At 45.1% G+C, this 23,600-nt stretch overlaps 1 protein-coding gene across 1 annotated transcript in view; it reads right to left on the minus strand.

Moving 5' to 3' along the window:
- cog2 (component of oligomeric golgi complex 2) overlaps nucleotides 1-23,600 on the minus strand; it is a 55,611-nt gene that overhangs the window by 14,821 nt on the left and 17,190 nt on the right. Inside the window, exons 6-13 of the mRNA XM_055635099.1 lie at nucleotides 22,671-22,779; nucleotides 21,140-21,319; nucleotides 20,580-20,704; nucleotides 17,400-17,526; nucleotides 14,770-14,909; nucleotides 10,917-10,978; nucleotides 10,679-10,830; nucleotides 1,335-1,535 (exon numbers count right to left, since the gene is read on the minus strand). Of these exons, the coding sequence (XP_055491074.1) occupies nucleotides 1,335-1,535; nucleotides 10,679-10,830; nucleotides 10,917-10,978; nucleotides 14,770-14,909; nucleotides 17,400-17,526; nucleotides 20,580-20,704; nucleotides 21,140-21,319; nucleotides 22,671-22,779 (1,096 nt within the window). The remainder of the gene's footprint in view (nucleotides 1-1,334; nucleotides 1,536-10,678; nucleotides 10,831-10,916; nucleotides 10,979-14,769; nucleotides 14,910-17,399; nucleotides 17,527-20,579; nucleotides 20,705-21,139; nucleotides 21,320-22,670; nucleotides 22,780-23,600) is intronic.

Raw genomic sequence — 23,600 nt, forward strand, 5'->3', positions numbered from 1 at the left:
GAGCGCCGCCGCCGGGCCGGACAACAGAACTGGCCGCCACCTCAGCGTCTTCTGCCGGCCCCCGCTCACCTCTGGTAGCTCTCCGTCTAAAAACCTCTCTCCTGCCGCTCGCTGGAGAGCCGCTTCCGCAAATGTCAGCCGCTTCCCGCAAATCCTTAAATTCCGACAGCGCGATTGAGGTTACTCTGCTGTGGGAATTTAAGGATTTGCAGGAAGTGGCTGACATGAGCGAGCGACAGGTGAGAGGTGTTCAGATGGAGAGCACTGCCAGAGGTGAGCGGGCCGTCAGAAGGCACTGAAGTGGCGGCCTGATCAGGCCCTGGAGATTTGTCTACCTTCAAACACCGCACTACTTCTTCGACAGCAACCCTGACTGCCCTCAAGACACTTCTAGTGACTGCTCCAATTTCCTCCGTCCTACTATCTTTCTCCTCGGTAAATATAGAGGAAAAATCCTAATTTAGGACCGTGACCATCTCCTGTGTCTCCACACAGAGGTGACCGCTTTGATTCCTGAGAGGTCCCACTCTCTCTCCAGTTACCCTTTTCCCTCGCATGTATTTATAAAATCTTTTGGGATTATGATACCTGCCTGAGTTAACCTTAATGATACCTGCCTGAGCTATCTCCTGGCTTCTTTTTGCAGTTCTAATTTATTTTTTTAGTTTATTCTTTAGTTCCCAAAACTTCTTCAGGGATGCACTTGATCCCAGCTGCCTATGCCTGTCCCATGCATCCTTCTTGTTTTTGACTAGCGTCTCATTGTCCTTCATCAGCCAAGCTTCCTTATGTTTGCCTGCTTTGCCATTCACTCTAAGGGGACGTACACTTCCTGAGCTTTCTTCAGTACACATTTAAAAACATCCCACTTGGCCGATGTTCCTTTCCCCTCTAATAATCTGCTCCTGTCAACGTAACTCGCAACATAATTTCCCTTCTTTGATCAAAGGCACAAAGTCAGAGTATACTTTACTGTCTGTAATGCAGCAATATTAACTGTACACCAACAATAGTACATTGTACTTCCAGCACCGCCCCCAAGGCTCAAACAGAAAGCAAGGAGCTGGAGATGAGGATTCGGACCCGACTGCACCATTTTAGCAAGTTTTCATCTCCAACACACCATAATATCTTAGGGAAGTGGGAAAACTGAGGCTGAATTCTGAGGCTAATCTCATATTTGATGGATGAGTGATAACTGAAACAAATGCACTCTAATCCTTTGACTTCAACAAATAATTTGCAAGAAAAAAAATAGGAAACTTCCAAAGGTTCTAAAACAGACAGAACTTCTTTTTCAGATTTTGGAACACAAAGAAATTAGCTCTTCGTACCTGTTCTTCGACCTTGTCTAGATCGGCAACAAGGTACACCAGTTGGCTCATAGTGAGAGGGGATACAGCTTTCACATCATGAGCTTGCCCATTTCCCAATTCCTCATTACTTCCATTTGAAGTGAATACCATATTGCTGTTGCTGGGCGTAGGTTTCATCCCAGGGTGAGTAAGGTCCTTATCTGGCGATGCACTCTTCAACTGTGGAGAGGAAGAGAAGTGAAAGGAAAGAGAAAAACATTTAATGATGACTTGTGATACCAATGTGATAACACTAAATAACCCCAAACGTCAAAAGATTACAGGGAGAAGGCAGGTGAAGCGGGTTGACAGGGGAAAATAGATTTGATTTGATTTGATTTGATTTGATTCAACTTTATTGTCATTGCACAAATACGAGTACAGGTACAACAAAATGCAGTTTAGCATCTGGTCAGAGTGCAAGATAGTAAAAATAAAAATACTGGTTAAACAATATGTGCAATATGGATGAATTAAACTGGTACCTAGGCAAAAAAATATATACAGATAGGAGAGTATAGAAGGTAGCTAGCGTCGGGACTGTGAGATCAGCCATGATCAAATGGCACAGCAGACTCAATGGGCCAAACGGCCTAATTCTGTTCCTGTGTCATGATCTTATGAACAGGCAACCAACAAATTCAGTTTTAAAACTTCTAAATATTCCAAACAAATGTAGTCCTTGTAAAGAGTATTCCAAATTTCTCACTAATGTGGAGAAAAAGAATCCGTGACAAGCATCTAATTTTACAATTGCATTTTCCCCAAGGGTGCATTTCTCCACAATTGAATACGCGTACAATTTTACACCTCTGCAGAAAGTTACAGTGCTGCAAGTAAACTTAAAAGTGTAGACACAAGGAACTGCTGATGCTGGTTGACAGAAACAACACAACACAACAAAGTTCTGGAGTAACTCAGTGGGTCAGGCAGCATTCCTGGAGAACATGGATAGGTTTCAGGTTGGGACATGTCTTCAGTCTGAAGAAGGGTCCCAAGCCAAAACTTAATCTATCCACGTCTTACAGAGATGCTGCCTGGCATGCTGAGTAACTTCAGCACTTTGTGTTTAAACTTAACGCAGCTTTCTGTGGGAAGGATGCAAATTTACTGAGTTACTATAAAGGGTGGTGTTGCCTTGGGTGGAGCTTTGTTTTGTGTTTGGAATACTCTTTGCAAATATTTGCTTCAGTTGTGCCCAGTGATAGGCTGAGCACATATTTGCCCTTTGAGTTCATTCATACAGTGCAAGGGGAAAGTACATATTTGATTTATAAATTCATTTGATCCTCCTTTGTTTGGTTGCAATGTGATATTAAAAAAAGCTGCATTTACAACAGTTGTTTAGATTATATATTTTTGGCCCTTCATGAATAATGGAAAAAAGCAACGTCAGTATTCTAAGGGAAATGGTGTACTGTTCTTCTCTCAAATATAACTTCATTTAGGCCGCCCTCCTACCAACGGGCAAGTGCAGCAACCCCTGTACTTGGAATTGTGTGATCATGCACACTGGCGCATCTCCTATCCCCATTTGGTAACATAGAAACATAGGCATAGAAAATAGGTGCAGGAGTAGGCCATTCGGCCCTTCGAGCCTGCACCGCCATTCAATATGATCATGGCTGATCATCCAACTCAGTATCCCGTACCTGCCTTCTCTCCATACCCCCTGATCCCTTTAGCTACAAGGGCCACATCTAACTCCCTCTTAAATATAGCCAATGAACTGGCCTCAACTGCATTCTGTGGCAGAGGATTCCAGAGATTCACCACTCGCTGTGTGAAAAATGTTTTTCTCATCTCGGTCCTGAAAGATTTCCCCTTTATCCTTAAACTGTGACCCTTTGTTCTGGACTTCCCCAACATCGGGAAAGTGGCAAGGAGATGCCAGCAGGTTGCCACCTTGACCAGTGTTTGGGCTACTGTTGTTTACATTGTATATTGACCAGCTGAGAGGAAAGATGTAAATTCAGAAATTCTGGTAGACAGGAGGTACAGTCCTCAGGTAGGTGTACCTCCCGTCTCCATATGGAGCAAGGCCAATGTGCCTCCCAACCAGATATGGGTCTAGACCAGTGCACTTCTCCCCCTCCACCCCCCCCCCCCCCCCTAAACAACAGGCTTGAAGGGCCATTCGGCCCTTCGAGCCTGCACCACCATTCAATATGATCATGGCTGATCATCCAACTCAGTATCCCGTACCTGCCTTCTCTCCATACCCTCTGATCCCCTTAGCCACAAGGGCCACATCTAACTCCCTCTTAAATATAAGAGATTTGAGATCAAATTAGAGTTTTTATAAGCATTGAGGAGAGAATGGTGAGCTTGTTCCACCGAGTCTGGAGTAGTGACTGCTCAGGGAACAAGTTACTGATTTGCTATTCCAAGATTCTGAATGCAACAGATATATTAAACCGCTTAATGTTTCAGATCGCCACAGTTCTTTAGCTCACAAAGTGTGTTTAGATGTAAATGCATTACGTGTACGGTGGTGAGTGCATGCATTGAACTGCCAGAAGGGAGAGCTTGCTTAACAGATTCACTGGTGTTCAACAGGAAATGCCAGATTTTGTTGACACTGCACACGGTATGCTTAGATTTCAGTAAGAGTTTTGATATGGTGCCACAGGAATGATTAATCCACACAGTTAGAAATCATGGGACAGGTGGCAAGCTGAATTTAAATTGAGAATGTGGGGGAAGATACCGAATACCAAATCCAAAATTGAATAACATTTTATCAGTTTACTGTATTGTTTAAAAAATATTATTAAAAACTTGTCAGAAATTAAGAGTATTTAATATATGGAATAATCTATTAAGTAAGGTATTAAGGTAAAGAATGAAAGTACATTGCAATCATACTCACTGTGAGCTCATTGGACTCACTGTGAGCTCATAGTAAACATACGTTTGGCAGCAGTGTTAATCTTCGCAAACAATATGCAAGTTAAAAAAAATCTAAATCTCTGACCAAGGCTATGGAGAGAGATTTTACTTTGCTTCCTTATCAATTACATAATGGTAGGGCTGGAGCATAGGACTGGGTGCAGGCTGTTGGAATCACGAGGCAGCAGCACTACCAGCTGCTCCACTCCATCGCCCCAGTTTTTGTTGCAGTATTGCTAAAATATAGGAAACATTGTAACTAATTAGGTGACGCTGTGTTTAGGTTCTGGTGAAGTGTCATGGTCCTCAAATAGCTAGCTCTATTTCTCCCCATCTACGTCCTGTGGAATATTTTCACCATTTTTGCTCCAGATTTCCAACATCTGCGGTCATTTTGACATTCACCGTGGTTGCATTAGGAACTCGACTGACCCAGACAAAAGAGATCAAATTCCATTCGAGTAGCTAATTAAATAAAGCTGGAATTCTACAAAAAAGCTGGTATCAATGACATTGACCAACTACTGGATTGTTATTACTAATGCCCTTCAGCCTCAGAAACGTGTAATTCTTACCCAGTGTGAAATATATGCAACTACCAACCAACAATGAGGTTGTCTTGCAACTGCCCTGAGATGGGAAATAACTAAGTTCAGGGGCAAATGACAGCAACATCGGCGTCACTGAGCAAATACGTAAACCACGTTTATTTTGATTGCTCTCAACACACAATTCGGGATCAAATTATTTGCAAAGTGTCTGGGGAGATTTTTTAATGGTGCAATATAAATCTAGTTATTGTGTAGTTTGAATGCAAACTGGCAAGAAATTGTAAAAGTGGTCGCTGCAACTTCACAGAATTTAAACAACTGGTCAATTCAAAAAGTTGAACATCAGATACACGTGTCAACAAATGACTAACCATATTTACATTTGAATTGAGTAACTCAACTCCTCCACCAAGAATACTGCCAAAATAATACATTTCCTGGAGGGACTCTTACAGGGAATTGAAAAAATCCATACTATATAATAATCAAAAACTATACGGAGGAGTGCGAACAAACAGTGAAGGGTTGAATAAACAGATGAACATCAAGGCTGTTGACCTATTTTAATTACATTTCTAATCTCTAACTTAACCTCATCTACATGGTTCTGTAACCATTCCCAACAAAAAGCTATTAACTTCAGTGGTAAAATTCTTCAACTTAATATGCAATCACATATGCCTTTTGGGTAAGCATGGGAAAACTGGAAAAATGTATGTAAGACAAAATGGTTCATCAACAAATATCAATAATGAATTAATAACTTCAATAAGGTGTCTGTTAGTTAATAGAATATTGTCAGGGACAACTCATCTGAAATTCCAGTGATACATTCAGCATAGACCACCTAACATACCTCAGTTCAATCTGGCTCACAGTGTAAATGCATCCACATTGAATGCATCCGTATTGCTTGCAGTTACAGTTTTCTCCTCACTAAACAAAAAAGGCATGAGGTAATGAGCTATCTTTAAGTCACTGAGAAACATTAAGTTATGAAGAATGGCAGGCTATGCTTTATATGTAGGCAGCTTTTATAAGTGACTAGACTAAGTAGGACCCGTTGGGTCCCAGCATCATACGGGAGGGCTGGTCACCAACACAATATTCCACATCTCCACCAATTCCAATATTGCTCGCCATTGGGGGGGGCTGGCTATTGCGCTAGTATGGGTGATGCGGGCCGAAGGTACTGGTTCCAGAGGGCTAGTATAGACATTGTGGGGCGAATGGATTCTTGGGCTGGCATCAAAAAACTGTTGCAACAATTTTAAAGACAAGCCAAGGCAAACAATTGGGCTGCAGCCACCTGACAACCAAAATTCATTTTGTGACCACAAACTTGTTAAAAAGGCGTGGCAAACAATTGGGCTGCAGCCCTGGAGTAGACGTGCGTTCAGTGTTATTCGCAGCTCAGAGAGCCATGATCCTCTCGCTTCCTGGGTCTGGCAGAGACTGAGTGAGGGACTACACTTCCAGGTTTTATAGTCCCTCACCCCTGCTGCCAGCGGGGGCAGCAGAGAGAATGGCAATTTTTAAAAAAACATTAATATATTTCTGATTTTTCATCGATGGGAAAAATCCTCCGGTCCCGGAAGGCGGAGGGGGGCTCTGAGTGAGGTGGCCAAAAATGATGGCCGTAGGTAGCGGTGTTCTCTCGGAAATCGCAGCACAGTGGGCCAAAAGCGGTCAAGATCAGACTTTTAGTAATATAGATATACAGGTGCACAACCTTTTATCCGAAGATCCAAATAACAAAAAGCACCGAATAGCGGACATTTTTTCAGTCCTTGAAGAAAGGTCCTTGAAGATGTTCACCGAGGGCAGCCCGCAGAGGTGACAGCGGAACCTCCGGTCGGTCCTCAAAGAAAGGGGAACTAAATCCCCATTCATAAAAGAGGTGAGGGTATATTGCGCAGGAGGGTTAATAATTGACAATCTGTTGCTGCCTGCCCGCTGAGTTAAAAAGTTCCCACGGTAGACTCACGATACACAGTGTATCGTGAGTCTTGCGTGGGAACGTTTTAACGGGCAGGCAGCAGCAGATTGTCGCTCCCTTCAGTTTCACCCCACCAACACCCCTCTGCTTCCCGGCCATGTGTGTGACCCCTTCCCTCCCCTCTCCAGTTCCCTGCCCATTGCACCGGCGCGGGGGCTTTGCACTGTCTTCACGTCGGCGATGCCAGCCAGCAGGTCAGTGCCAGTCAACGGAGACGTCAGGACCAACGGGACACCGACCCCCAGGCCCACTGCAAGCAGGGAGATCCCAGAGACCCACAGCCAGCAGCAGCCCAGCCCCGTTCCAACTCCAGAGGAACACGCTCCCCGTAGGGACAGAAGCTGATGGTGTGCAAGGTACGTCTTGTTCTTGGGGTTGCAGATGAGGGGGCGCAGCTCAGGCTGTGACGTCTCCGGCCACCCCCCTGTACAGGAGCTGACACTGGGAACTGTACCGCCCTTGCAGGTGAGCAGGAGAGTGGGGTTGTTTGCAGTTGCAGAGGGAGGGGGGCAAGGGCGGTACAGTTCACAGTCTCAGCTCCTGTCCAGGGGGGTGGCCGGAGACGTCAGGACCAACGGGAAACAGACTGCAAGCACGGAGATCCCGGAGACTCACAGCCAGCAGCAACTCTAGCCCAGCCCCGCTCCAACTCCAGAGGAACCCGGGTTGCGGATGAGGGGGCGCAGCTCGGGCTGTGGGGGAACTGCCACTTGTCGCTGTAGCGGCCCATCGGGGAGCGGGTTCCTGTTGGTCCTGACGTCTCCGGCCACCCCCCTGGACAGGAGCTGAGACTGGGAACTGTACCGCCCTTGCCCCCTCCCTCTGCAACTGCAAACAACCCCACTCTCCTGCTCACCTGCAAGGGCGGTACAGTTCCCAGTCTCAGCTCCTGTACAGGGAGGTGGCTGAAGACGTCAGGACCACCAGAAGCCGCTCCCTGATGGGCCGCTACGGCGACAAGTGGCAGTTCGCCCACGGCCCGAGCTGCACCCCCTCATCGGGACACCGACCCCCAGGCCCACTGCAAGCACGGAGATCCCAGATCAGCAACTCCAGCCCAGCCCCGATCCAACTCCAGAGGAACACGCTCCCCGTAGGGGCAGAAGCTGATGGTGCGCAAGGTACGTCTTGTTCTTGGGGTGGTGCAGCTCGGGCTGTGGGCGAACTGCCACTTGTCGCCGTAGCGGCCCATCGGGGAGCGGATTCCTCCGGAGTTGGAGGGACAGGGAGACACAGCGGCTTTTGAGAATGGTGGGCAATCACTTCCAAAGTTCTGCCCACACAGTCTGTACACCTCTCCTATACTTGTCTCCCGCACTAAGATTATCTCGCAGAGAATGATCCCAGCCTAACCCTCCCTATTCTCTCCTATTCTGCAAGAAAAAACTACATTGAAGACTCAAACTCGCGATCGAGTAACTGCCGGGATCTAGGCGCAAATTCGCGACCTTGCGGATATGAGCCGAGCACTCTACCACTGAGCCAGCCGTTAAAATCTACGCTAAAAATCTTCCAATCCGAAAGCCGAAAAATTCCGAATTACGAAAAGTGTCTGGTCCCAAGGCTTTCGGATAAATGGTTGTGCACCTGTACTAAGATTTTATATGTAGGCAGCTTTATATGTAACATAAGGGTTAGCACTACACGCTACGAATCCCAGCTGTGGAGACACTGGTATCGTTGTCTCGTTGTAGGACATTGATCATTCTTTTAATCTGGATTTTTAACTTATGTATTGTGTTTTAAAAAATATATAATTTTGATGCTTTTATAAGTGATATACTAAGATTTTATATGTACTCTATGATAGGTCTACCAGAGCAGTTGGGTTGAGGCAGCAGGGAGCCTGGACAAGGTGGGAGCAGGCCATGGACCGAAAAGTCACATGGACTGAGCTCTGGCAGGCTGAACCACAGCGCATCAAGTTCCTGGTCCAGGCAGTGTATGATGTCCTGCCCAGCCCATCGAACCTCTTCATCTGGGGCAAAGCGGAATCTCCAGATTGCCCGCAATGCTCAGTCAAGGGGACGTTGGAACACATGCTGAGCTGCTGTCCAAAGGCTCTTGGGCAGGGCCGGTACACATGGCATCACGACCAGGTTCTTAAACCCATTGCAAAAGCCATCAGCATGGGAATCAGTAGCTGTAGACGAGAACGCCCCACCACCCAGATGATCACCTTCGTGAAGGCCGGAGTGCAGCTGCCAAGAACCACAGCAGCCAGGAATCAGTCAGGAATCCTGGTGACTGCGCAGGACTGGCAGTTTTCTGTAGACCTGGTGAAACAGCTGAAGTACCCACAGCACATTGCCACGACCACCCTGAGGCCAGATATCCTTCTGGTCTCAGAGGCGACCAAAAACATTGTCTTGTTGGAACTGACAGTGCCGTGGGAGGACCGTCTGGAGGAGGCCCACGAGAGGAAGATGGCCAAGTATGAAGAGCTGGTCATAGACTGCCGCAAGCAGGGCTGGAAGGCAAGGTGTATGCCCATCGAGGTTGGCTGAAGAGGTTTTGCAGGGCAATCGCTCTACAAAGCCTTGAGTGCACTGGGCATAAACGGAGTGGCGAGGAGCAAGGCCATCAAGAACACCACAGAGGCAGCGGAGAAGGCCTCGAGATGGCTCTGGATCAGGAGAGGAGGTCCATGGGGAGGAGCGAATGCCACCTGAACAACAAGTCGTGGTCTGATCAACCACGGCTGGGTCGCCTGGGTGAGGGTGTCTGATGTTGAAAGACCCGAAACACCCAATGACCCCAGGTTACATCACTGATGATGTGTTCAGGAGCATCTATCGATGTATTTGTATCAATCACTGTGTATGGTGTGGAACATTACATTAAATATAATGCTAGTAAGAGTGCTGTTATCATCTGTAGAACCAAAGAGGATAAATGTCTAAAATTTCCTGATTTTAAATTGTCTGACAATAATCTTAGTGTCTGTAATAAGGTAAAATATCTAGGGGATATTATTACAGAACAAATGACAGATGATATAACATATAACAATTACAGCACGGATGATGAGGATATTTATAGGCAACGACGCATGCTGTATGTACAGGCAAATATTCTCTTGCGTAAATTTGGTGCGTGTCCAGATGTGGTGAAGATGTCGCTATTTAGAGCATACTGCACACCACTCTACACTGCGCACCTGTGGTCGAACTATGGAAAGACAAGTTTGCAGAGACTAAAGGTGGCATATAACGATGCCATGAGAACACTGCTAAGGAAACCTAGATGGTGTAGTGCCAGTAATATGTTTGTGGCTGCAGGAGTCAGTACTTTAGAAGCTATCAATAGGAAATCACATGTATAAATTCATTTGCAGGATAAATGACTCTAAAAATGTAATTATTGTGGCCTTGTCAAACATAAGGGTTAGCACTACACGCTACGAATCCCAGCTGTGGAGACACTGGTATCGTTGTCTCGTTGTAGGACATTGATCATTCTTTTAATCTGGATTTTTTACTTATGTATTGTGTTTTAAAAAATATATAATTTATGATGCTTTTATAAGTGATATACTAAGATTTTATATGTACTTTATGATATTTTTAAATATGCAATGCAATTTTTAATGTAATGTAGTCCCTTGTCTGGACCTCGAGTCCATAATAAAATTTATTATTATTATTATTATTATTATTATTATTATTATGGTATGCATTGCTCGAGAAGTTTCTTGATTAGCTTTAAAAAAAAAAGAGATTATATGCCTGAAAGCAAAGGAACGGGGTGCTTTTGGTAAAGAAGTAGCACTAAATAGATAGTTCCTGCAGAGAACAGCGCCACATGCACATTAGGCTTGTCTGCACTGAATGATCCTACCAATCTAAATGTTTAAAGGGGCAAAGATAAGAGACACTAACCTCTTCTTCCCACTTAACATAACGTGCCAGCAACTGCAGAGTCAGTTTCCAGAAGCGATGAGCCAATGGAGGGAGGAAGATGTGATCATCCCAGCATTTCATAAGGTTCTGCCACAGAATGCAAGTGACTTGCAGCCGAAACTCGCTTCCATCTAAGTGAAATAGACCAAGCATTGTCAGCACAAACCGTTGAACTGGCCTTGTTCATTTAGAGCATTTCTATTGGAAAAGTTCTTACCTGGTGCTTCCTTCAAACCTTCAGACAAAGAAGCCTCAAAATTTCCGGCAATTTCTTTGAACCTGTTAAAGGAAATGGCTACATGGTTAAACGTCTCTCGACCTATGAAATGACTAAATGAAAAAGGTATGGCAAAAATATAGACATGGATTCTGACAGTGGTCAGGTTTCTCTTTTAATCTATAGTTTTCTACTGACACGTTTGCTGCTTTTAATGAAGTGCGAGCCAAATAGTTTGACACCCAGCATTATTAATACATGAACAGGGGAAAACCTTTACCTACTAACCCTATTTTGCCATTCATTTGTTTCATGGCTGATATCAACTTAATTCTAAATGTCAGTCTTGATTCTGTAATCCTAATAAACCTGGCTCATTAAATACAAAATCAATCTAATTTTTGCTTCTTCTTCTTCGAGTCCGTTGCAATCTCAGATGTCGTTCTGCCAGTATCTGGCGCAGGTCACAGCTGGTCGGGTCGGTTCAGCCAGGTCCTGGGGCCTGCACTAATTTTTGCTCATTTCAATTGACCCCAGCCTTACTTATTCATGATCTTTTCTGCTCAGTGTGTGAAAGCCACTCACTTGAAAAAAAGCATAGCTTATGTTTAATAGCATAGATTATATTAGCTGCTTTCCTGAGGCAGCGTACAAGTGTACATGGGGTCATGGTGGGGAGGGAGGAGGGGGGGGGGGGGGGGGGGGGGGGGGGGGTGGTCTGCGTGATTGACTGGGCAATGCTCCACAACTCTGAAATTTATTGCGACCTTGGGCTGAAAAGTTAGACAAACCAAGCTGTAATGCATCCGTTAGTATGCTTTCTATGGTGCATCTGTAGTCTTCTTAGTCTTTGTAGGAAGTAGAGGCATTTTGGCTGTAGCTCCAATGTGGATGGACTGGGACAAATTGTTGGTGATATTTACACCTTGGAACATGAAGCTCTTGACTATCTTCAGCACCATTGATGCCGATTCCACCTTGTACTCCACCTTGCTTCCTGAAGTCATTTTTACCAAGTCCACCAACCTTGTCTTTGGAATCTGGAAGGAAACCTGTGCACCTGGGAGAATCAGAGGATTTCATAACAAGAGGATTTCAGTACAGGAGTAGAGAGGTTCTTCTGCAGGTACACAAAAATGCTGGAGAAACTCAGCGGGTGCAGCAGCATCTATGGAGCGAAGGAGATAGGTAACGTTTCGGGCCGAAACCCTTCTTCAGACTGATAGGGGGTGGCGGGGAGAAGGAAGGAAAAAGGGAGGAGGAGGAGCCCGAGGGCTGGGGGATGGGAGAGACAGCTCGAGGGCTAAGGAAGGGGAGGAGACAGCAAGGGCTAACAAAATTGGGAGAATTCAATGTTCATGCCCGCCGGATGCAGGCTCCCCAAGCGGAATATGAGGTGCTGTTCCTCCAATTTCCGGTGTTGCTCACTCTGGCAATGGAGGAGACCCAGGACAGAGAGGTCGGATTGGGAATGGGAGGGGGAGTTGAAGTGCTGAGCCACCGGGAGGTCAGGTAGGTTCTTGCGGACCGAGCGGAGGTGTTCGGCGAAACGATCGCCCAACCTCCACTTAGTCTCACCGATGTAGATCAGCTGACATCTAGAGCAGCGGATGCAGTAGATGAGGTTGGAGGAGATACAGGTGAACCTCTGTCGCACCTGGAAAAACTGCTTGGGTCCTTGAATGGAGTCGAGGGGGGAGGTAAAGGGACAGGTGTTGCATTTCTTGCAGTTGCAACGGAAAGTGCCCGGGGAGGGGGTGGTACGGGAGGGAAGGGAAGAATTGACAAGGGAGTTGCGGAGGGAGCGGTCTTTGCGGAAGGCAGACATTGGGGGAGATGGGAAGATGTGGCGAGTGGTGGGGTCACGTTGGAGGTGGCGAAAATGACGTAAGATTACTTGTTGTATGTGACGGCTGGTGGGGTGAAAGGTGAGGACTAGGGGGACTCTGCCCTTGTTGCGAGTGCGGGGATGGGGAGATAGAGCAGTGTTGCGGCGTATGGAAGAGACCCTGGTGCGAGCCTCATCTATGGTGGCGGAGGGGAATCCCCGTTCCCTGAAGAATGAGTACATTTCAGATGCCCTGGTGTGGAACGTCTCATCGTGGGAGCAGATGCGGCGTAGGCGGAGGAATTGGGAGTAAGGGATGGAGTCCTTACAGGAGGCAGGGTGGGAAGAAGTGTAGTCCAGATAGCCATGGGAGTCAGTGGGTTTGTAGTGGATGTCGGTCAGGAGTCTATCACCTGCGATGGAGATAGTGAGGTCAAGGAATGGAAGGGAAGTGTCGGAAATAGTCCAGGTGTATTTCAGTGCCGGATGGAAGTTGGTGGTGAAGTGGATGAAGTCAGTCAGTTGTGTGTGGGTACAGGAGGTGGCCCCAAAGCAGTCGTCGATGTAACGGAGGTAGAGGTCAGGGATGGGGCCCTGGTACATATTGAACAAGGATTGTTCGACGTACCCAACAAAGAGGCAGGCGTAGCTGGGGCTCATGCTTGTGCCCATGGCTACGCCTTGAGTTTGGAGGAAATGGGAGGAGTCTAACGTGAAGTTATTGAGAGGTTATCGAGGTTCTTCTGCAGTTGTACAGGACTCTGGTGAGACCACATCTGGAGTATTGCGTACAGTTTTGGTCTCCTAATTTGAGGAAGGACATCCTTGTGAATGAGGCAGTGCAGCGTAGGTTCACGAGATTGATCCCTGGGATGGCGGGACTGTCATGAAGAAAGATTGAAAAGACTAGGCTTGTATTCACTGGAGTTTAGAAGGATGAGGGGGAATCTTATAGAAACATAAATTATAAAAGGACTGGACGAGCTGGATGCAGGAAAAATGTTCCCAATGTTGGGAGAATCCAGAACTAGGGGCCACAGTCTCAGAATAAAGGGAAGGCCATTTAAAACTGAGGTGAGAAAAAGCTTTTTCACCCAGAGTTGTGAATTTGTGGAATTCCCTGCCACAGAGGGCAGGGGAGGCCAAATCACTGGATGGATTTAAGAGAGAGTTAGATAGAGCTCTAGGGGCTAGAGGAATCAAGGGATATATGAGGAGAAGACAGGCACGGGTTATTGATTGGGGATGATCAGCCATGATCACAATGAATGGCGGTGCTGGCTTGAAGGGCAGAATGGCCTCCTCCTGCACCTATTTTCTATGTTTCTATGTAAACCCAAGCAGTCACAGAGAGAACAGTCAATATTGAACCCAGGTTGCCAGAGCTGTGATGCAGCAGCACTATTTGCTGCGCCTCAGAACCAGGTTCTGATGTTCCTCAGTACTGTGAGACAAATATATCCTTCAACGTTGCAGCAACGTTGCAGACCACGGATGAACACGGAGGGGAGGCTGGCTGGACTATGGTGCCATCTTCACCTTGGGTGCCATTTATGTTATGTTGTGTCATGGACTTTCTGTGTTTGTGCTTTTTTTATAATTTAATTTCAATTTTATTTTTAATATGTTTTATTATTTATTTATTATTTATTTATTCTTTTTTATGATTTTATGATACTGCCTGTAAGGGAAATTCATTTCGTTGTCTCAAATTGAGACAATGACAATAAATTTGAATACAATACAAAGAATACAATACATTGAGAAAATACTAAAGCATGTGAAGTATATCAAATACATTACAATATGACTGGTATTATAAATATCAGCGAGGTGTCCATCCATCGGAAATATTCCGAGAATTAATTTTTTTGCTCGTGCTATTTAGTTACTTAAATTATACCCTCATATTATCCAATTTTCTTTTATAAAGAACTTAAAATGATCAGGAGTAATCCATACAAAACAGAGGATGTATTTATGACACTTCACTGGAATGAAAATAATGCACGATATAATATTTACCGGATCTGATAATAAACAGACAGGCTCCATTTCCCAAGGAAATGTTGGTATGCTGAGTGTGAGCGTAGTCTTTTAACACTTGCTTGGGATGCACACTGGCACTCAAACTTTCTGACAAAGTCCATTGTAATTGTGTATTTCTGGAATGATGAATACATGGAATGGTTAGGTTAATGTCTTAGGGAACAACATCCTGCATTTAGAAAATACCTTTGATTTTGTAACAATTAACTTAAAATATTTTTTTATTAGAGGAATCTGCATATCATAGTCCAAACCAATACAGACTTTGTTTAATGGTTACATATTAAATATCCAGGTTTCCAGGGACCCAGTTACCAAAGTAGCTGGGATCCTCCTTTATCAGTTACATATTAACATTGCCTCTAAGTATTTATTTATATTTATAGATAGGAAAAATAAATAAATAAAGAAAGAAAGAAATTAGAAAAATAGGATAAACTATCAATAATACAACTTGGGTGATAGGTCCGTAGGTCAGAGCACATAACTATTCATCTAGTCCTGGGTTCAGGCTTCAGTCCGGCCTCCGTGCCGGTCCAATCTACCCCTTCAAATAATCTATAAATGGAGATGTATCAAACAGAATTTGACACTAAGTCACAAAGAGGAAAGGAGGTAAGTTTTAAGAAATGTCTTAAATGACAAAGAAGGTAGAGATAGACACAAAATGCTGGAGTAACTCAGCGGGACAGGCAGCATCTCTGGAATAGAAGGAATGGGTGACATTTCAGGTCGAGACCCTTCTTCAGACTGAACACATTTGCACATGGTGTAGACACAAAGAGCTGGAGTAACTCAGTGGGTCAGGCAGCATCTGTGGGGGAAAAAAAGGACGGGCGACTTCGCCAGCCTGAAGGGTCTCGACCCGAAACGTCGAGACCCTTCTTCAGGCTCATAGTCAGGGGAGAGGGAGACACAGAGATAAGGAAGTGTAAGATGTGAAAACGAGACTCAAGGGGTATGGAGATCAAGGAGAATGTAGAATAGATCATTATTAGCTAGAAAGTGACAACGAAGCAGAGGTAAAATTTAATCAGTGGACAGTCAGACTGGTCGGAGTACTAGCAAGGGGGAGGGATGAAGAGAGGGGTTAAAGCAAGGGTGACAAAGTTAGGAAGTCAATATTCAAACCGTTGGGGTTTAAATTAATTTGCTTTGATGCCTCGCTTTCACACAGTGCACTTCTTTATCTCTGTATCTCCCTCTCCCCTGACTCTCAGTCTGAAGAAGGGTCTCGACCCGAAATGTCACCGATTCCTTCCATCCAGAAATGCTGCCTGTCCCGCTGAGTTACTCCAGCATTTTGTGTCTATCTTCGGTGTAAACCAGCATCTGCAGTTCCTTCCTAAACAGCAAGGTGGAGAGGTTTTTTTGAGGGAATTCCTGACCTGGGGACCAGGTATCCCCAAAACAGTTGTCTACAGTGGAACGATGTTAAGCAAAGATGTGATAAGAGGATACAGGGAGCTGGAGAATTACGCTACTGGAGGAATTAACAATGATAGGGCGAGGCAAAGGAACTGCATGGGGTTCTCCAAGGTGCTCTGGTTTTCTTGCAGTTATATAGCCCCCGTCTCAACCTCAGAATGCAGAAAGTAATTTCTACCCAGTGAGATACTCTGAACCACAGATACAATTGTAATGTAAGGAAAAATCTCACTACCCGATATATCAAACTTTTCCTCATTTGTGGCCGCCACCACTACCTTGGCATCATTGGTTTATGGCAAATTGGCAGGTATATGTGGCTGACATATCCCACATTAAGTGATACCAACAAACCACAATTCTTGGAGGATATCTGATATTAAAACATTGATTTATGTTCAGTAAACCAACTTGCACCAGAATTTAATTAATCCATGTGGCCATCAGCAGGTAGCAATCTTGTCATTTAAGCCAAAAGCTTGTTTATTAGTCCCAACTCAGAGATTTAAACACAAAATCTCACCTGATGCTAGCCAGCCATATTGGGGGAAGGCTGCAGTCTTCAGGCTGCAGCCTCAGTACCAAATTTATCCTCTACAATGGATGCAAAACATGGATGGGGGTGTTCCCTAATGATGTGATTATTATTTAATCTCCGATCAACATCACTAAAACAAATGAACTTTTCATGGATCTTGATTTTCATGGAACTTAAGACTTAAATTAGTTGTCATGCTTAATATTATTATAGCAGCAACAATACTACAGAGATACAGGCAGCATATTTGAGCAGCTAATAGTGCTGCTGCTTCATAATTCCAGAAACCTGCCTTCAGTCCTATCCTTCGGTGCTGTTTGTGCTGAATTGGCATAACATTTTCTGACCGTCTGAGTTTCCTCTGAGTGCCCGGTTTCCATCCACATCCTGAAAATGTCTTGGTTGGTAGGTGTATGTTAGAGTCTGCATATAGTTGATGGGAATATGGGGAGAACATGTAAAGGGATGCTTGGAGGTCTGGTTGACGAAGATTTGATTGGCCACGAGGCCTGATTTCATATGACGCTATGAATTGGTGATTATTAAATATTTGGGGACATCTAAAAATATGGAAACTGGAAATTCAAATGCAAGCCTTTATTTCTTATTCAAATATAAACACTTGTGCATAGTTGGTTACCTCATGGAATGTGTCTGGATTGCCAGCATTAAATAATGATGGCAATTTTTCCTCTAAGCCCCGCACCATTTCTGGCCAGACAGAATTCACCATAAAATCGTAGCCTGGAATCACTTTGTTTTTATCACTGGAAGACAGAGTACACGCAGTTAAATATTAAAAGAAAGGTAACAACTTGCACAATAGGCATTCCTTGTGGCATTTAAATACAATTCCTATTTGTACAGTTTAAAATTGATTTTACTCTTGTGTGCAATTGAAGGTAGCTGTAATTCTGGCCACACATGAAAAACATTACAAATTCAGCAAAGATTTATGCCAAGTACACCGGTGGTATCTAACTGCGCTCAGTTGTGTGTTTGAGGTAAAGAATGTGGAGAATGTTTAGAGAGACAGCAGAGAAGGTGCAGACAGAATGGATTTCAAGGTGATTGATGAACAGAAATAGTTGTGCAGATTCCCACCAATGCGTCTCTCTGTCACAAAAGGAGAATTGTTGAAGGGCGTCTGCTGATCAGACAGCATCTGTGGAGGGAAATAAGCAGTCATTGCTTTGGGTCTAGATTCTTAATGTGGATCCGGAGTGTCGACTGTCCATTTCCCTTCACAAATGCTGCCTGTCCCACTGAGTTCCACCAGCAGCTCTCCAATTCTTTTGCTCCAGATTCCAGCATTTGCAGTTTCTTGTGCCTGTCTCTGTGCCACGTTGACTGGTCTTCAGCCATTCCATCAAATCATGTCTTTCACCTTCCAGACTAATGCCAATTTCCCCCTTTGTTTTACATTTAGTTAACTGTTAACTCATGAATAATATAATCTACATTTTGTCCATGCATAATGATTCTCTGTTGTGCAAAGGTTAATTTTTCATGAAGTTAACATAACCAGAGGATAACAGCTGTAAACTGCTACTACTAAAAGACACATCATTGAAGGTCTATTTTCAGAAAACTAAATAGAAACCTTTGTTAAATATTTGCACCCTGCAATATTTTGGCTTGTAAGTAAAGTATCCTTTATTGTGAAGATCCTTTATTGTATTTGCGCTGTTTGCTGCCGCACTCATTCCTTCAATGTGCCAACCGCCTGCTCCAGACATTGACCTCAGAAGAAGGAAGTGGACATTGAGGAGAAAAGAGAGAAAGAGGCATAGAGTGAGAGATAAATGGGTGTAGAGGTAATAGTAGCAGAAGTTCACGAAGCGATCAAAGTGAATGGGCCCGGTCAGGGATATGTGACCAGAGAGTAAGAAAAACGCTGGGAGTGGTCAACAACCTTCAAAGGTTTGTTGATGATACCAGTGAAAAGTCATCTGTGGATTGGTGGGTCTGCTTCTATGAGTGCTCTAAGCCAACTTTAAGGACTGCATGTGTAGGAAAGAATTGCAGATGCTGGTTTAAATCGAAGGTAGACACAACATGCTGGAGTAACTCAGTGGGACAGGCAGCATCTCTGGAGAGAAGGAATGGGGGACGTTTCGGGTCGAAACCCTCCTTCAGAAGGCTGCATGAAGAAAGACATTCTTGTCATAGAAGGTACAGAGAAGGTTCACCAGACTGATTCCTGGGATGGCAGGACTTTCATATGAAGAAAGACTGGATAGACTCGGCTTGTACTCGCTGGAATTTAGAAGATTGAGGGGGGGGATCTTATAGGATCTTATAGAAACTTACAGGCTAGATGCAAGAAGATTGTTCCCGATGTTGGGGAAGTCCAGAACAAGGGGTCACAGTTTAAGGATAAGGGGGAAGTCTTTTAGGACCAAGATGAGAAGTTTTTTTTCATGCAGAGAGTGGTGAATCTGTGGAGTTCTCTGCCACAGAACGTAGTTGAGGAAGTGGCGGCGCTGCCCTGGCAGCAGCGGCTCGCCTGCAGTCCGTTGGTTTTTACTTTTTTGTGTTGTTTTTTTTCGTTTTTGTCTAGTTATGTTTTTGGTTTTTAGGCTGTGTTTATGTGGGGAGGGGGGTGGGGGGTGAAACGGGGGCTGCTGTCACTCCCTTCGGGGGAATACGACCTTTCTGTCGTATCCCCCTTCTTTGCCTCCGTCTACACTGAGGCCTAGCGGAGCCGGCGACCTCGGGACTCTGGAGGCAGCTGACAGGACTCGTCCTGGGCTCGCTCCCGGCCCAGCCCGGGATGGAACGGTGCTCCCGTGAGAGCGGCATGGTGAGGGGCTGGAGTGGCCCAGCCCAACGGCACTCCCGCTGGAGTGGCCCAGCCCGAGGGAGGAACGGCACTCCCGCTGGAGTGGCCCAGCCCGAGGGAGGAACGGCACTCCCGCTGGAGTGGCCCAGCCCGAGGGAGGAACGGCACTCCCGTCGGAGTGGCCCAGCCCGAGGGAGGAACGGCACTCCCGCTGGAGTGGCCCAGCCCGAGGGAGGAACGGCACTCCCGCTGGAGTGGCCCAGCCCGAGGGAGGAACGGCACTCCCGTCGGAGTGGCCCAGCCCGAGGGTGGAACGGTACTCACGTGAGGGCGATCCGGTCCGGGGGCTGGGACGGTGCTCCGGTGGCTGGGACGACGTTCTGGCGGCGGTGTCCAGAGTCCTGGGTTCAGCCGCGGGCCGGCGGCTGCGTGTGCTGGACTGGAGGTGCGGCGGCTTCGACCACCCCGGGCCGCAGTGTTTGAACCGGCCCGTTCGCGGGGTTCGGTGAGCTGCGGGACTGTTTGTACCATCGCCCGGTGGGGAATCGCCTCAGCGCAGAGGGAGCAGAGGGAGAGACTGCAACCCTAAGATTTTTGCCTCCACCACAGTGAGGAGGTGTTTGGAGGACTCACTGTGGTGGAAGTTAATTTGTGTTTATTGTTGTTATTATTGTATCATTGTATGTATGACTGCAGGCACGAAATTTCGTTCAGACCTTAAGGTCTGAATGACAATAAAGGAAATTCTATTCTATTCAATTCAATAGTTGCGGCCAGTTCATTGGCTATATTTAAGAGGGGGTTAGATGTGGCCCTTGTGGCTAATGGGATCGGGGGGTATGGAGAGAAGGCAGATTCAGAATACTGAGTTGGATGATCAGCCATGATCATATTGAATGGCGGTGCAGGCTATAGAGATGCTGCCAGTCCCGCTGAGTTACTCCAACATTGTGCGACTATCGCCAGTTTTTTTTAAAGCTCATCTGTCGACTTGGGTTAGGACTTGCCGGAATATTTTATTTGCAGATAACTCACCCGGTTATTGCTCCCCCGGTCACCACCTGGAGGAGGCGACAATGTTTAGGAATGAAGTCCAGCAGTTTGCCATACATCTCTTTAAGAACATTTGCCCGAGACTGATCAAATTCTTTACTGATGACCTGGAAGGAGGAATAATCTTCACTTTTAAACTGATAAAAAGGATGGTTAATAAGCAACTGAATGCAACAAATGGCAACATTTGGGTCACAAAGTTAAGGGAAACTGCTAAGTTGTATAAAATAAATTATAGAATACAATAGCCTACTAAAGGGTATATTTATTAATTAAAAAGGTTGAAAAATAGGATGGTGGATGATAAAAGGTAAATGGTAAGATCAGCATTTACCTGTCTTCTGGGACAGCCTTCCCTATACTTCCCTCCCCAGCCTGCTCCCCGATTCTCTTTCCCCTCATACCATTTGACTTTGACTCCTGAATATTGTCCCCCTCTAAACACTGCTGCTTTGCCGGGTATACAAATGGGGGTCGTTAAAAAAAAATCTGATTCATGGTCAAATGTGAAATATACTTGGAATAATAATTCACTCACTCACCTCCTCCACATATGGTTTCACAAGAACCTGACCGATCAGGGCTTCTGCATCCCTTGTTTTGTCTATGGTGGCGTAGGTCCTTAGACAAGGGCGGACAATCTCAACGTTGGCAGTCTGCAAACCTTCCAACAGAAGTCCTTCCAGGGATTGCTGAAGCATGGCTGTGATCCCAGCAATTCGCTGTAAACAAAGTTTAGTATGCACGATGTCAATGCTGTGCGTAAACACAGATTTGGGATTAAAAAATTCAACATATAATGCCAAAAGATCAGAAACTGAAAATCAAAAGGAATATCAAAATCAGAATGCCTGGCGGAAAAACTGCCATCATTATTAAATTATCAAATTACTAAACAGAAGAATTTAAAGAGAAAATAGAAAATATTTTTTCATGCCCACTATCAGGCAGGCTAACACTGGTTCCTTTGTACTTGGCACTAACAAGGTAACAATTAAGAGTAGTTGGTCACATGCAATGACTCTTAATGGGATACATACCCAATATTACATCCGTTATACATTTGCAAGGAAAGAGATAACTGAGGTGTTTAAAGTTGGTTAAAGTCATTGCTAGGGAAGAGAGGAAGAGAGGGGGAGAGAGAAAAGTGAAAAGTGGAAGTCTCTCTCAGGGATCAAATGAAAACTGAAAAACTGCAACTGTTATGTTTTTGATTTGGCTTTTGTATGAGTTATGAAAACATAGCAGGCAAATAAAGTTAAGATATATAGTTCAGAAATGAAATGATGTACAAGTTTGAGGAGAGAAGGAATGGGTGACGTTTCGGCTCGAGACTCTTCTTCAGACTTCTGAGGCCTGAAGAAGGGTCTCGACATGAAACGTCACCCATTCCTTCTCTCCAGAGATGCTGCCTGTCCCACTGAGTGACTCCAGCATGTTGTGCCTATCCTCGATTTAAACCAGCATTTGCAGTTCTTTCCTACACAAGGAGTTGATTGGTCTCCTTTTATTATGCAACTAGGAAAACATATTCCCCTTAAGTATTTCACGTTGGAATATATATGCGATATGTCCACCTTCCAATGTAATGGAAGAAACCAGCAGAGCCATCAAACAGAGCACAAACAGTGTTTGCACACAGCAGGCAGGTCCCATGCAGCACCCCAGAAACCAGATTGCCCGAATCCTCCAAGATCGTTGTGCAATGTTTTCCAAATCTTTGGAAACTTCAGGGACACTTAGTAAATGTTGAAAATGCAGAATCTTTAAATACAGGGACAAAATCATTCCCATTTGGTTGATGCGGAGAATCACCTCGTGCAAAAATAAAGATACTGGACTACATCTCCATCATCCACATGCACCAGCAGAATTTTATCAGAGGGTTCCCTGAAACTGGCTTCTACTAATTGCTTCTATTCTATAAAACTAATATGTGCTAATTAAGGCCACTGTCAGCTTGCTTTTACAAATGAGGGTATGAAATGAAATGGCTCTTTCCTTCGTGTGTATTAACTGCTCCCGTTACAAAATCAGAACTCCATCAAACCAAACACAGAATTGCACACTTACAGGTCTCACTTTGTCCAAAAGGGGCATTCCTTTGCTTTGCACTGCATGAAAATGTAACTGATTAAACTCTGTGCCAATCCTTTCCAGCATTTGTCCAGCTAAGGGCGCACTGTTGAAAAAGGAGTGAGAAAGAAAGAAAGAAATTAATAAATTAAGATATTAAAATCAACGACACCTTCAAATAACATCTAAAGCCATCATTCCTTTGTACACTCCAGTCTATGACGAAATGTCGGAGAGAAAGAGGTTACATCTGGACCGTGGCAAATGCAACTTTGACAATTTTCAGTATGAAAGGATGTGATTTGACTTGTGAACCAATCTTGCAGAGGGCACTATTTAGGGTGGCTCCAACTTACCAGTTTAGCACAACACCAAGAGATGGCACATTTCAAATGTTCCTAAGGACAGCAGTCTGGCAATATGCGCCCTTGCAGTCAGATAAGCTGGATATACAGCACTGTCTTCTGAGTCGACAGCAGAGTGTCACTTCCATGGCAGCACTGGGAAAGCAACACATCGGCTTCTTGTGGCAAAATGATTTTTGTTTTAATCGCGTGGAGGGACATCCGCGTTGTACAACACAAAATAGAGCTTTTAAAACAAAGATTGCGTCAGGATTTTAGAGTAAATCAAGATGGGCAGCACGGTGGCGCAGGGGTAGAGTTGCTGCCTTACAGCATCAGAGCCCCGGGTCCTGGATTTGACCCTGACTACAGGTGCTTGTCTGTAAGGAATTTGTACGTTCTCCCCGTGACCTGCGTGGGTTTTCTCCGAGATCTTCAGCTTCCTCCCACACTCCAAAGACGTAAAGGTTGTAGGTTAATTGGCTTGATATAACATATAACAATTACAGCATGGAAACAGGCCATCTCGACCCTTCTAGTCCGTGCCGAACACGTATTCTCCCCTAGTCCCATCTACCTGCAC

The sequence above is a fragment of the Leucoraja erinacea genome, chromosome 5, assembly GCF_028641065.1.
Source record: "Leucoraja erinacea ecotype New England chromosome 5, Leri_hhj_1, whole genome shotgun sequence".
Taxonomy (NCBI): Eukaryota; Metazoa; Chordata; class Chondrichthyes; order Rajiformes; family Rajidae; genus Leucoraja; species Leucoraja erinaceus.